The 13225-nt window shown below is 34.2% G+C and overlaps 1 protein-coding gene across 4 annotated transcripts in view; it reads left to right on the forward strand.

Moving 5' to 3' along the window:
* The first annotated feature begins 119 nt into the window (after window positions 1-119).
* The window catches only part of LOC121383443 (far upstream element-binding protein 1-like), a 47152-nt gene continuing 34046 nt past the window's right edge, over window positions 120-13225 (forward strand). For 3 of the 4 annotated variants that reach the window (XM_041513480.1, XM_041513481.1, XM_041513484.1), the window contains exons 1-4: window positions 120-235; window positions 8044-8131; window positions 11658-11699; window positions 12147-12186. In XM_041513480.1, the coding sequence (XP_041369414.1) occupies window positions 161-235; window positions 8044-8131; window positions 11658-11699; window positions 12147-12186 (245 nt within the window). In that variant the 5' untranslated portion in view covers window positions 120-160. The remainder of the gene's footprint in view (window positions 236-8043; window positions 8132-11657; window positions 11700-12146; window positions 12187-13225) is intronic. The other variant, XM_041513483.1, reaches the window with a different exon arrangement.

Genomic DNA, 13225 nt, shown 5'->3' on the forward strand with positions numbered 1-13225 from the left:
ATTGCATTCTGTATTCTTTCCTTCTTGGTGAACGCGTTGGTAAAACCACGTGGTGAAATAATCTACTACTAGAGGGCGCAACCTCCATGTTAACCAATGAAATATCGTTTTTACGACAAGCATTGCGTTGTCCTTCCGCCATTTTAGCTGTATTTTTACAATGGATCAGACGGGTGGTTCAGGATCATATGATCCACAGTCTGCTTTCGCTGATGCAGTAGCTAGAGCAAGACAGGTATAATCCAAGATTACAACGCAAAGGCGCTATGTATATATATCAAGATCTTTGGTATGATTGTTAGAAAGTAAAAAACCTTTGTGTCTTCCACCTCGTGGTTATTTCGCAGAAATTTGAGAAAGGAAGTTGGATAATTTTCATACCAAAAAAATATTTTTTGGGTGTTCAGTTTGTGCTTTATTTGCTTGGTATGTTGGTAATATTCGGTAAGACCGGAAAGAAATGTATCCAGTCGGTACCCGCTCCCATTGTATCGATATAACCGCGTTAAAAAGGGGACCCTCTCCCTAAACTTGGCTAAAGCAAAAAATATCCACCCGATACAGTTGGCCGAGTTGCGTACTAACCACAGGTAACCCCAAACAATGTTATTGTAGCATGATATAATAAAGACTAATGGTAGGACACCTCCAATTGAAAAAAAAAAAAAAACCCATTTAACAATGGAATGTTACACAATATCTAAAATGATTGTTTTCCTTAAAACATTGTATTTACAGCTGTGTCGGTGATTCAACGCACTTGATGTTTTGCTTAAATACGCTTAGGAAGTTGTCATGTCGTCGTTTTAACAAATTAAAGCTCAGTTCCTTTTTCAATGGTTAATCAAGTATCAACATATTTATTGTTAAAAGTAGAGTAAACTCCCAAAAATAGCCGTAACTGCTTAAGTGTTGGAAAGATGCATACCTGGACCACCAACACATACTGACACTTTAACAAATGAAAAAAAACGTAATTTTAGAATGAATAAAAAACTGATTATTCCTGCTAAAAAATTTTTTTTTTAAAATCCAAAGAAAAAATGTATATTATTAGTCCTATTGGTAGGATACGTTCGAGCAAAAATGACCACTCGTGATACCCAAGTGATAATTTTCTTTTCTCTGGGACTACATAATTAGTAAGTTTTGTGAAAAATGCAAAGAAAAGTTTTAACACCTTGCTTGACAGTCTGTCCAGTTCACAATTATTGTCATATTGTTACAAAAACACACAATAAGACCCACGTGTGTGGCAGATACGGCTATGTATTGTCTGATATTATGTATAGTTGCTAGATTGCTATCGTGTTTTCTATTAAAGATCCAGGCTTGTCAAAAACATAATTAGTTTTTTTTATATATCTACGTACATAGGGCTGTAGAAAGTACTGCCCGGTTGCCAAATGCGAGTAAAAATTTACGGACGAGTTAAAAAATGCAACTCTGGGTGAAAATTAAGAGGGCGGCCGGTCAGCACCACACCCTTAAAAACCCCCACCAATAAATAAACAAGCAAAAAAAAAGGGGGGGTGGTGTGTGGAGTAGTTTGGTTATCATATTATTGTGCGTTCGTTGACTTTGAAAAAAGGCATACTCCTTATTTTGCCTACAAAAAAGTGCAAAGGGGTTTATATGAAAAAAACTTCGTCGTTTAATTGAACCGAAGATGATATCGGTCTGACATTCACGGGCAGTTCCGATTTTGCTGGACCGATCATAGTTTTAATATTATTATTTTTAATAAAGATTTCAGGATATACGAAAAACTATAAAGATGTTTGTAAAGTGATCTCCTAATGTCAGATACATTTTTGTTATTTCCATCTTCATCGAATGAATCGATCGCTGTGATAAAATATCGCCAGCTGATAAAATTAAAAAGTTTAGTTTTTGTAAAGGCAGTGTAGATATTATTTGGCACTCAAGATAAATGATTTTAATGATAAACACTACCACTTCCGTTGTTTTTATAAGCATTCATATCCCCTCAAAATGAAAAGTTTACAATATTTTATAAAGAACTGCTGAGTAAACAGAATAACAAAGTAAAAATCATCAGTTTCAACCAATTATATCTGCAACTGAGGACAAAATATCAAACGATAGTGGAAACAAAAGACAGAATGACCGTTCTGATCACGTGACAAAGTTGGTGCCAAATAAGAGGGGTTTTTTCAATCGGAGATTGCCGGATCCATAAAAAATAAAATATTTACATTGCTTATGGCCACGTTGAGAACCAATCAAATAGTTCACAAACGTTAGACAAACGTTTGCTGGCTGAACGTGGGGTTGCTGTTATCGATATTCTTCATGACAAATTTTGAAATTATACAAAAAGTCTGTCCCATCATTCTATAAAAAATGTTTTTTTGCTATTAGTTTCAGTTTTGTTTGATGTAACAAGAAAAGCAAAAGTGCATTGGAAATAACAAAACAATACTAATTTTGTGTGCAATTTACAAATCAATCGGCTTAGAAATGAATAACTTGTAGTAAATTTCATAGTAATAAAAAAGGTGTTCCCTGTGGGACAGACTTATAGTTTTAATGTTTATTAGCCTATTGAACGGACCCATGCTAAAATCACCCAAATTAATTTATTCCCAATTAACTGAAACACTGAAATAAATGTGAACTGTTTAATGTTTGTGGTTATTCTTTAATATTCCGTTTATTTAATTATCTACGGGCTGGAGTGTTACCACAGAAGTGTGCAATGTGGTCCACTTGTAATGTATATAGTTGGTGAAATTGTTGGCCCAAGAATAGAACAAGTATGATTCAGTGGTTTTCCGTTTAAAAAAGAAGAAAGAAAAAAACTATTTTCTGTTTCATGTTTTTGTAAACTCCGTTACATTTCCGTTTCAGACTACAATTGAACTAACATAAGTTGTGACAAATTAAAGGGTCCGAAAATTGATCGGTGACTGGTGTCGCTATTCCTCGTTAAATCAAAGTAAGCCTACATATTAGTAGCGAAAATCACATCAGGAGCAAAGGCTACAATGATAATAACTACATAGGCCTAAAGCATGATTGTCCCAACAATTAAGTGCACTGTTTTATTCAACGAGACTTGGGGTTCACAAAACGTAAACATTTATTTTATAAAAATTTTTTACATTCTAACATCGTCTGCAAATTGAAGTGTGCACGTGACACAGCAGAAATAAAGTTACAGTGCAACATTCAGCCAGCCAGGTTTTGTTTTTTGCTAAACGTTTGCAAGAATATTTTGACTGGTGGTTCCTGAATTTAATGTGAGCGTAAAAATCTGTCTTCCAAGACAACCGTTAGCGACAAACCGCTGGCTAAATTTACTCCTGAAAAACAAAAACTGTCCCATCTGCGCAGGCGCAACAGACTAAGCAGTAAACCAGCCCCAAGTTCAGCCAGCAAACGTTTTGCTAATGTTCGAGAAGTATGATTGGTTCCCAATGTGACCATTTGGTTTACTGTGAAGCGCATAATCCAGTCTAATGTTTGCCAGTGGTACTGCTCACGGGTCAATCGTCAGTTTTACAGCGTGTGGCAATAGTAAAATAGTATTAATTTTTTTAACTTCGCGGAAAATCGTAATTCTGTTTCCAAATGTAAATTCCGTTTCACAATGGGGTTTCCGCGATGGCGAAAAATCACTGGGTCTACTGTGCACATGAATCGAAACAAAATATATTTTAAAAACAAAGGCAATGAGCAGTAATGGACACAGTATTCGTGAGAAACTCAGTTTTCCTGAAGAAATTAACCCATAGAAGCCGAGCTATACATTCAGACAAGAACCAAGCAAATATGAACTGGAGTTTGAGCAACTGTGGCGAAAATAGACGTCGGAAATGAGGGTAGTAAACGTCGCATGCGACGCCTTGTTTTGCAACCACTGCCACTTCATCCCTGGGGATAACAACAATTATTTAAGGTGGTCGATAGGTATGACATCTATTTTATTAAAAACATACCTGATTCAAGCCAGTATTCCCACCGGCACATGTTCTACGATTGCGCATGATAGAGCAAACAAGAAACCACAACGAGCATCAGCTAAACTAGAGCCCCGCAAAAATCCGCATTTGACAGAGGCAAATTCCACATTGAAAACGGACCTGTCAACCTTTTGTCAAGACGAAGCAGGTGGTGTGTGTTGAAAAAGCAGATTTTTAAAATTGACACAATTTAACCCAAAATAGCAAGATTTAAAAAAATATATATATTACAATAAGTTATAATGAACACTACATACTGTCATATATACTTGTTAACCGTAGATCTTGGCATTTAAAAAAAAAAAAAAAAAAAAAACAACAAATAATTAAAAATGTATATACGTTTTTTAAATTTTTTTAAAGTTGAAATATTTTTATGATTTAATACATATTTTTGTTAAAATAACTTGTCCAAAAATGTTAAGAACAGGAACAAGAAATTAAAAAAAATTAGTAATACGGTATTACACTTACAGCCTTACAGGTTATGCTACATCATTTGTGGTTAGTGTAGCTAAGTACTTAAGACAAATTTATATAAATCTTATAAATTAATATTAAGTTTTTACTATTATGAGGAACAGTGGCGTGGTACTTATTTAAAATCATAATGATGCAATAAATATATTTCCTTTAATCATAAGTAAAACCTCGTTATGGACATGTGAAATTTACCAGAATTATACCCATTTCCGTGAGTAACTTTATCAGACACAACATTTATTAATTGTACAAAAATAATCTCTTGAAATGTACCCTTGTTACTAACATTTTACTGCGCAAACATACAAAATTAACAGACACAAGTATGTTTATATAGCTAATTGGTCTTTTCGTTGTCTTGCTGCGACATGTGACTTTAACATGCATCGTGTGTATCGCTGTCAACTCTGGGCCAGTCTGGTACTTCAGATTCATCATAGTTGTATTATGTAATCTAGTGGGAAGACATTTTACAATTCAGAGCCGTTATTAGAACTAAATTGGATAGTTATATATATATTTATGGCAATACACAGCCTGTTAAATTAGCAGCAACACGCTTCGTAGCCATTACGAACATTATAATAGCACGTCATTTTATAAACGCCATGTGCTTTTTTAGCAATATAAATATTCCACAAGTCTTACTTCGGCAAAGGTTAAACAGTCGGGGACAATTCGATCGAAAGTAGTTGACATTTTCCGAATGAGAATGAGTTACTTCCCTTAGGTTATTTTGGCAAAACTGGATCGATATTTTTTTTATGCTTACATAAAATGTCGTTTAACAGGTGAATTGTCTCCCGCGCAGGAGGCAGGAGATTTGATAAAATACCGGGGGACTCTCGCGGAATCAGGGAGGGTTAACAGGTCTGGTTGGAAATTGGCATATTCTGCAATTTTCTGTGTTTGTCAAAAATGTCAGTTTCCGTGATTTTCCGTGCGATAATAGCAATTTCCAAGATTTTCCATGCAGTAAGAAAATGGTAATTCGGCAATGAACCCATCATGGCATTGTGACTTATATATTCAAGTGCGGACACAAACTACTAAATAAGTCTAGTATTTGATTGCATGTAAACAAATAATAAATAATGATTCATTGCATTAATACTGATATTATCGGAAACCGGAAGTGACTGAACTTTTATGATGCGCTTTGTGCCATTGCGTTCAATGTATTTTAAGTAAGAAAGCACAAGGTAAAACGATAAAAAATATGTGGCAGTTTAAGTTCCATACAGCTACCGTTAATTTATTAGGAAACGACTGTCTACACCTGATGCATTCTATTCTGGACTTGCGATCTTGCCTCAACTGTCTACACCAGCATGCGATCATACCTCTACTGTCTGCCAGTGGTCACTGATGGCAGTTTCCCAGTAATTAGGACACCGCAGAAAGTGTTATGAAATAATCGCACCTCTTTGAAGGCTTAATAAACAATGAACAAGACCTGTAGGTAACAAGATAAATCAGATTATTTGTACGTGTTCATACCTGCATTGCATCGTAACAATAAAACTATAAATTCAGACCCCTATTTCATGTTACAATGTTATTTATTATTGCTTGTTTTAAATGTGTTCTGGTTTGAAAACATATTTGTATTAGTCAGATGTTAATATCCCCATGAAAAACTTGACCATATGTGTGGCTGCACGACAAAAGGTGCCGGATGTCGCGCATTGTAATATCGCGTAGCGGCCAATTACGATAAAATAAAATGAATTTTTTTTTTTTCGTTTTTATCACAGTTTTTAAAACAACTTAACTTTCATACTAATACATAGTTTTTCCTAAAATAAAACATGTTATTTGGTGATTGTGTACAACCTGTCAAATTCTAATTGTCTTTAATTACGCAAGAATTAATCACTTATTTGGCTGAGTTTATTATAAAATCTTGGGACTTTTCAACACCAAGTATTGCATACCACTGGAAAGATCGTGAACTCTACTTTCTAAATATAGCAAGTGCGCAGATATAGTTGTCACGTAGGAGTAATGCGCATTGAGACAATTTCCGTGGCAAAATTCAACAATTACTTTTCCCCAAACTACAAAATAAGAAAAACGTGCGATCGTCTGTTCGATTTATAAAGTAAAAATGAATTTGAAGTAGTACTAAGACTGTATGTTGTAATGCGAGACGTAAAACGTATTTAAATCAAGCTAAATCGAGACGAAAATGTAAAATTACAAGTGCCTGCTCGATTCACGGTATCAATTGAGAAAATGGCGGCGCATTACACATGACAAAGGAATCTGAGGTGGCTCGCCAGTTGAATTTGCTGTTAAACATCAATGCCAGTATGAGAAACATTGCTTCTGACGATGTGTTACAAGACATTATTATGGACTACTTTGTAAGTAGGGATCAGAGTGAGTCAGAATCGGATTTCAAATCAAACGAATCTATTTACTGAAATCGAGGTGGTCATTGGCTCATTACTCTGGCCGTGTTACAACCTGGTATGTGAGAACTTGCTGTATGTTCAAAGCTGGAGAACTATTGACTTATGTTTGACTAAATATTCCTGTCTAGTCATAGCATTCATATTTGGTGTGAGCACTGATAGTTTCTCATTTTATTGATGGTGGATACTATTGTGCATTTTTTTTTATATATATATTTTTTTTTTATACGGGGGGGGTGGGGTGTATAATGGAGGTTCAATATAAATTATTGTCAATGGCATATACTGTTAAAACAAATATTACATGGTTACAGAGTACAGAATAACTTGGTTGGCATATATTATTATTATTATTAATGAAGATTTCAAGCAATAATGAATCAGGTTTTTTGTGTAAAACTTCGGACTTCATTTTCTCAAAGATGGTCCTTTGGAAAAAATCGTAATTGTCTGTACAAAAAGTTCAATATTTCGGAAAGTTTTCATCCGATTTTCATAATTAAAACAGAATTTTGCTCTGTAGTATCTGCTCTATCTTATTCCTTCAAAAACACCTTTTTTTGTGACCATGTGGCACCTTTTGTCATGCAGCCACACATGTCCAACGCCATATAACCGTAAATAAAATGTGCATTGTTAAATAAAACATTTACTTCCTTCGATATGTAATATTCTAAACTGCTACCCATATTTTGGTGGCATGCTAATGTAGGTAGCATTTTATAGCAAAATAAGACCGTGGTCGTGAAGGAAATAGCTGGATATGTTGAACAATTAAGAAAATGCTGGTTAGAACATTACCATCAAGGACATAACGTACATCTAGGTCAGGGAATTCCCACTGCGCAGTTTTCCAAATCACACGTTTGGATTTTCTGACTATTGGTTACAGCTTTTGCACGAACGATCAGTCGTTTACATTGATACTAATTTTGGATAGATTTTATGTACCACAATGCATGTGAAGATTTTAGCGTTGATATAATTCTCTCTTATTTTGTTTGAGATGAAGATCTTAAGTATGGATGCATCTTTCAATGCCAGCTGTATGGTAGGCAGGACAGTTAATTCCCCAGAATTTTAGTATTTTTAAAACATTTGTTTTGAGTAAAACTGAATGTCTCTTGTTTTTCTTTCTTTCTTTTTTAAAGATTGCAGCAAAAATTAATCAGCCTGGGTCAGGTGATGCTGGTGCACCCGTTGGTGTGAAAAGACCATTTGAAGATCAAGCAGGCTTTGGTGTGTATTTATCACAAAACACATTTCTGTACTCCACCATTTGATTTGTAAACTAACTGCATTGGGTTTTTTTATTCGATTCCTGTGCACTAAAATGATGGATGTGTGGGTATATATATGTGTGTGTGTATATGTATATATATATATATATATGTATGTGTGTGTGTGTGTGTATATTCATGGTATGTATCTTCTAACTCTAATAAAAGGCATTTTTTCATAATTTTATATATTTAAATCTAAATCCTTGTCCACTATAGAATTTCGACTTGATACTAACATGTTCTTGGGACCTATTTTACATGTTTTATTGGCTGTTAATACCTACAATTTGTGATTGAGAAATTGCACTGCTGAAAAATGTTTGCAAATTAAAAAAAATTGTAATTGTAATTTTCTTATCTTTTAATGTTTCAGGTTACGTAATGGTGGATGTCATTTGTGATTTTATAATTTATTAATTTTTAAAAAAAGGTAACCCTAGTGTAATTACACACTAAATTTAAACTGATGACATTGTTTTGGAAGTGTTAAATATTTTCAGCTATTGCTACTTTATTAATGTTAACTTCACATTGGTTATGAACTATATATTTTACTTGCACAAAATTAACATTTTTGACAAATTCATTGTGTTTCTAGTCATCCCATTGTTTGTAGATACTCAAAATGCATTTTATATAAAACAGAAAGGGTAAGTAAGTTGGGTCAGCAGCTTTAATCATTTTTATTTTAATTTTATCTTAGAACCTATACATAACTCTTGATTGACATGTTAAAATAAGCACAACATGACAGATTTTGACATTAAATTACAGATAAAAAAATTGGTTTTATCTGCTAATTTCAGTCCGCTACTGGTCTAATGTATTTTGTTTACAGAAAATGATTTTCAGAATTCTGTGTAAAGCTTGATAGTGTAGATACATATGATGTTCCATGAGGTGTTGTCCCCATTTTAACCAGTGACGAGATGTAGCCCAGTGGTTAGCACTCGTTCGATGCACGGTTGGTTGGCCTATTGGGCTATTTCTCGTTTCAGGGGAGTGCACCACGACTGGTATATCAAAGGCCATGATATTTACTACCCTGTCTGGGATGGTGCATATAAAAAAATCCCTTGCTGCTAATCGAAAAGAGTAGCTCATGAAGTGGCGGCAATAGGTTTCTAATTCAATATCTGTGTGATCCTTAACCATATAACCATAAATAAAGTGTTGAGTGCATCCTAAAATAAAATATAATTTCTTTCTTTCCATTTTAACAGTGAGACCCTTGAACTTCGTCATATTACATAAGTTTTCAGAGATTTTTCTATTCAATAGTTCAAGACATGGACATGGAATTTTGTGTATATTTTATCACATGGAGCTATACATGTATTTCCTGGGGTTTGGTATTTTTTGACACCACAATTGGTTATGCACTATCACTTTACAGTAAAGTTTCTGCCAGAGAGTACGAATGATAAAGTTGTGTCCTCTAAAATCTTGAAAATTCATGAAAATATTTTTGTGATTTTCAGAAACTTGCAGTAAAAGAACTCTTATTTAAAATTTATCACAAAGTACATGTAATGCACTGTACGATTTCAAGATTTCAAACGCATAATCACCCAGCAATAGAAATAAGCAGAATTTTTCTTTGTCCACCGGTCAAGTACATAGAGAAACCTACTTATCCAGTAATATTTTCACTTGTCCAAATAAATTTGTTTTATTCAAGTACAAGGACCATATTTTTTATTGCTCAAAATTAAACTACATTGAACATTTTCACTTGTCACTGGACAACCATTGAGGTATATTTAGCTAGTCCGATCAGATTTTCACTTGTCCGTTTGTCCTGACAAGTGCTTATTTCGAACACTGCCACATGCATCTAAATGTGTGCAATTGTGTTCTGTTTTGTTTTTATTATCCCAAAATTATTTTCTGGCTTGAACTTGAACTTTATGACGACACCGTTTGCAATTGATGTCATTGTGATATAAATTGCTGTAGGTTCGGTTAGTCAAGACATCACTTTAGTGCCACAAGATAAAATTACTGATGTGGGTAAAGCAGCTCAAAGATGGCAAAATCTATACTCCAAAGTGTGAATTTTAAATTTAAAATGGATTTCATATTGCACAATAACCTTTCAGTCATGTTCATTTGCTGCAAAAACCTTTTTTTTAAATGCTGTAGGGAGGCTCAAAATTGTCATATGTCATCTGTTTCAATCGTGGCAAATTCTCTTTAGAGCCGGACAAATACACTATAACCATAGAAAATATATAGTCGTGCATTCCAATGAAAATTTGTTGGGCCTTGTAGGGAACATGTGTTTTATCATTACTGTGAGAATGCTTATTTTGAAGAATGCTTTGTAATATGGTAATAAAACCTGTACGTATTCAGTAATAGACAATTTGGGACAGACATTAAAGCATGTCGCTAATCGTTATAAACATATCTTCATTTAAATGTTTAATAATGTTGTAGACTTGTTTTTACATGCATTTTACAAATTTCCTACTATCCATTTACACTTGGTATTTTAAAAATGTGTGTTTGAATTTGTACATGCATTTCATCATAATGACAGCTTACTGATTTTTTTATTTTATAAACAGATTATGGACTTTTTGGACACATGTCGCACAGAAAGCTAATTTCAGAGGGTTTGGCAGAACACATGGTTCAACTTTCACTGGACCCTGTGTGTTTGAGCTCGTGTTGAGTTGTCATTAAATGTATTTTTATTCTTTGCAATTTTGTATGTTGTACAACTCAGTACTTGATGTATAGCCCATGTATACACCGGTTTTGACAAATGTTAATTCGTTTCTAGTGTATTGCCATCGCCATGGCTAGAAGAGGATTTCCCATGATGGGTGGCTCATGGCTTGCCTCTGAACTGTCGACAATGTTTTTTTTTTTACAGCTTTGATGTTAATGTGTGCTTGATTGACATTTGTATTAAACTATTTAATACTTTTTCTGACCATTTTTCCGAGCATAACACTGTACACCAAAATCATTTACTATGTATGTGATGGGACAATCTTTCTGTACATCAAAAATTTATATCAAACTGACTTGCCAAATACACTTGGATTATGCAAATACATTATAATATTTGTGCAAAATCTGTGTCCACACTAATAAATAATATTCATCATCTGATAGTTCCAAAGCCATTTTTCACCATTTTTTTTAGTACGTCTATATGTATAAAATTCTAAATTACGATATATGAAAAAGATTTGGTTAATAGGGCTATTAAAGTGATGTTGGGATAAAACTAATAAAGTACCTGATTATCCAAAAGGTTTGGTAATTTTTCCCACATTTATTTAATTTTTTTAATTAAATGATTATTGCAGAATGCAATGGATGTCATCTTGAAGTAAGTTTAAAACATAAATAAACACCAAAAAACCATAACAAAAAAGTCAACCCCCCCCCCCCCCCACAAGGAAAAAAAAAAAGGTTGAGGAAAGATTGCCCTAACATTTTTTTTTATATCTGTATCTTTGCAGGAGAACCTGAAGCAAAGAAGTCTGCTCCTTCAGTAAATGATCGTGAGTGATAATTTGAAGTATGCTAGAGACCTGACAGGCCAGTGGTGCGGTACCCATAAAGACAGGAATTATAAATGATTGGTTTCGGGTATCCTCAAGAGTTTAACCCACATTGCTTGGGTATTGGGTTTGTTTAGGAACTGTTGTACAGTGTTGCGCTTGGATAATTTTGGTCAGAAATTGTTTCATGTATGGCTATTTACTTTAGTGTTGTATGAACACTGATGTATCAACATACATGCTATTAACGCAATTTTTGTCCAATTTCAGATTTTCCGCAGCTTCGCTCTTGCATCAAACACAAAAAGGACTGGGTTAAGTTGGTAACATAACATGGTAGATTGGTTTCTTATGGTCATAATTTAATATCCTTAGTTTTTGTTGTTGTTTTTCTCTGTATGGGCTGTTCTGCTTTAAAACAATTGTTTTTTTTTGTTTTTTTTGCAGCGATTGGGGCACAGCTCAGATCAATGTCCGATCAACAAAGGTAAGACTTTTGATCCAATTGTTTCAGGAAAGAAGTGTTTTATTTAACGACACACTCGACACATTTTATTAACGGTCATATGGAGTCGAATAAAGGCTTTTGGAGCAGCATATATAAAAGGAAGTGCTCTGGTAGTGGTCCCCATTACTCGTTAATTTAGTATTGATACATGTTTTGGGGCTGGACATAGCCCAGTGGTAAAGCGTTCACTTGATGCACAGTCTGTCCAGGATCGATCCCCGTCGATGGACCCATTGGGCCATTTCTTGTTCCAGCCATTGCTCCACAACTGGTGGAAGAAAGGCTGGGATGGTGCATATAAAAGATCCCTTGCTGCTAATCGAAAAGAGTAGCTCATGAAGTGGCGACAGCAGGTTTCCTCTCAATATCTGTGTGGTCCTTATCATTTGTCTAATGCCATATAACCGTAAATAAAATGTGTTGAGTGCGTTGTTAAATAAACCATTTCCTTCCTTCCTGATACATGTTTTAGTCGGGCTTTTATTTTTATTGCTTAGTTACATTGAATACATTATTTTTTTTTTTTTATATGAACATGTCAGTTTAACACTGAAAACAGTTTATAATATATTTGTATTGGTGGGTTATTTTTAGAAAGATTGATTTCATAACTGAAGTAGTGGAATATTCTGAGTGTACCATTAATTTAAACAAAATTGGTCACCTAGCACAGAAGAGCTATTTGGGGCGATGTGCTCTAGTAGTGGTGTTAAACAAAACAAACTTCCTTCTTTTTTAAAGAGCTATTTATGTATTGCTTTTGGTCATACAAAAGGCCAATTAATATTAAACACATAATAATTGTTTTAGGTTGTTGGCATCCAGAAAATAAATTATTAAGTAGCTTCAATTAAAATTCTATTTGCCACTGTGTGCACAAAATTTACCACTATACAACCCCTGCAATTGCAATGGGGTGCAAATTGCTATGAAGTTTTTAATTCTCCAGGGCACTTTTTTGCTGTGGACTAATTCTATTTTTCTTTTCATGGCCTGTGTTTTTGCCATAAGACATTTT

Source organism: Gigantopelta aegis, chromosome 10 (genome assembly GCF_016097555.1).
Source record: "Gigantopelta aegis isolate Gae_Host chromosome 10, Gae_host_genome, whole genome shotgun sequence".
Lineage (NCBI taxonomy): Eukaryota > Metazoa > Mollusca > Gastropoda > Neomphalida > Peltospiridae > Gigantopelta > Gigantopelta aegis.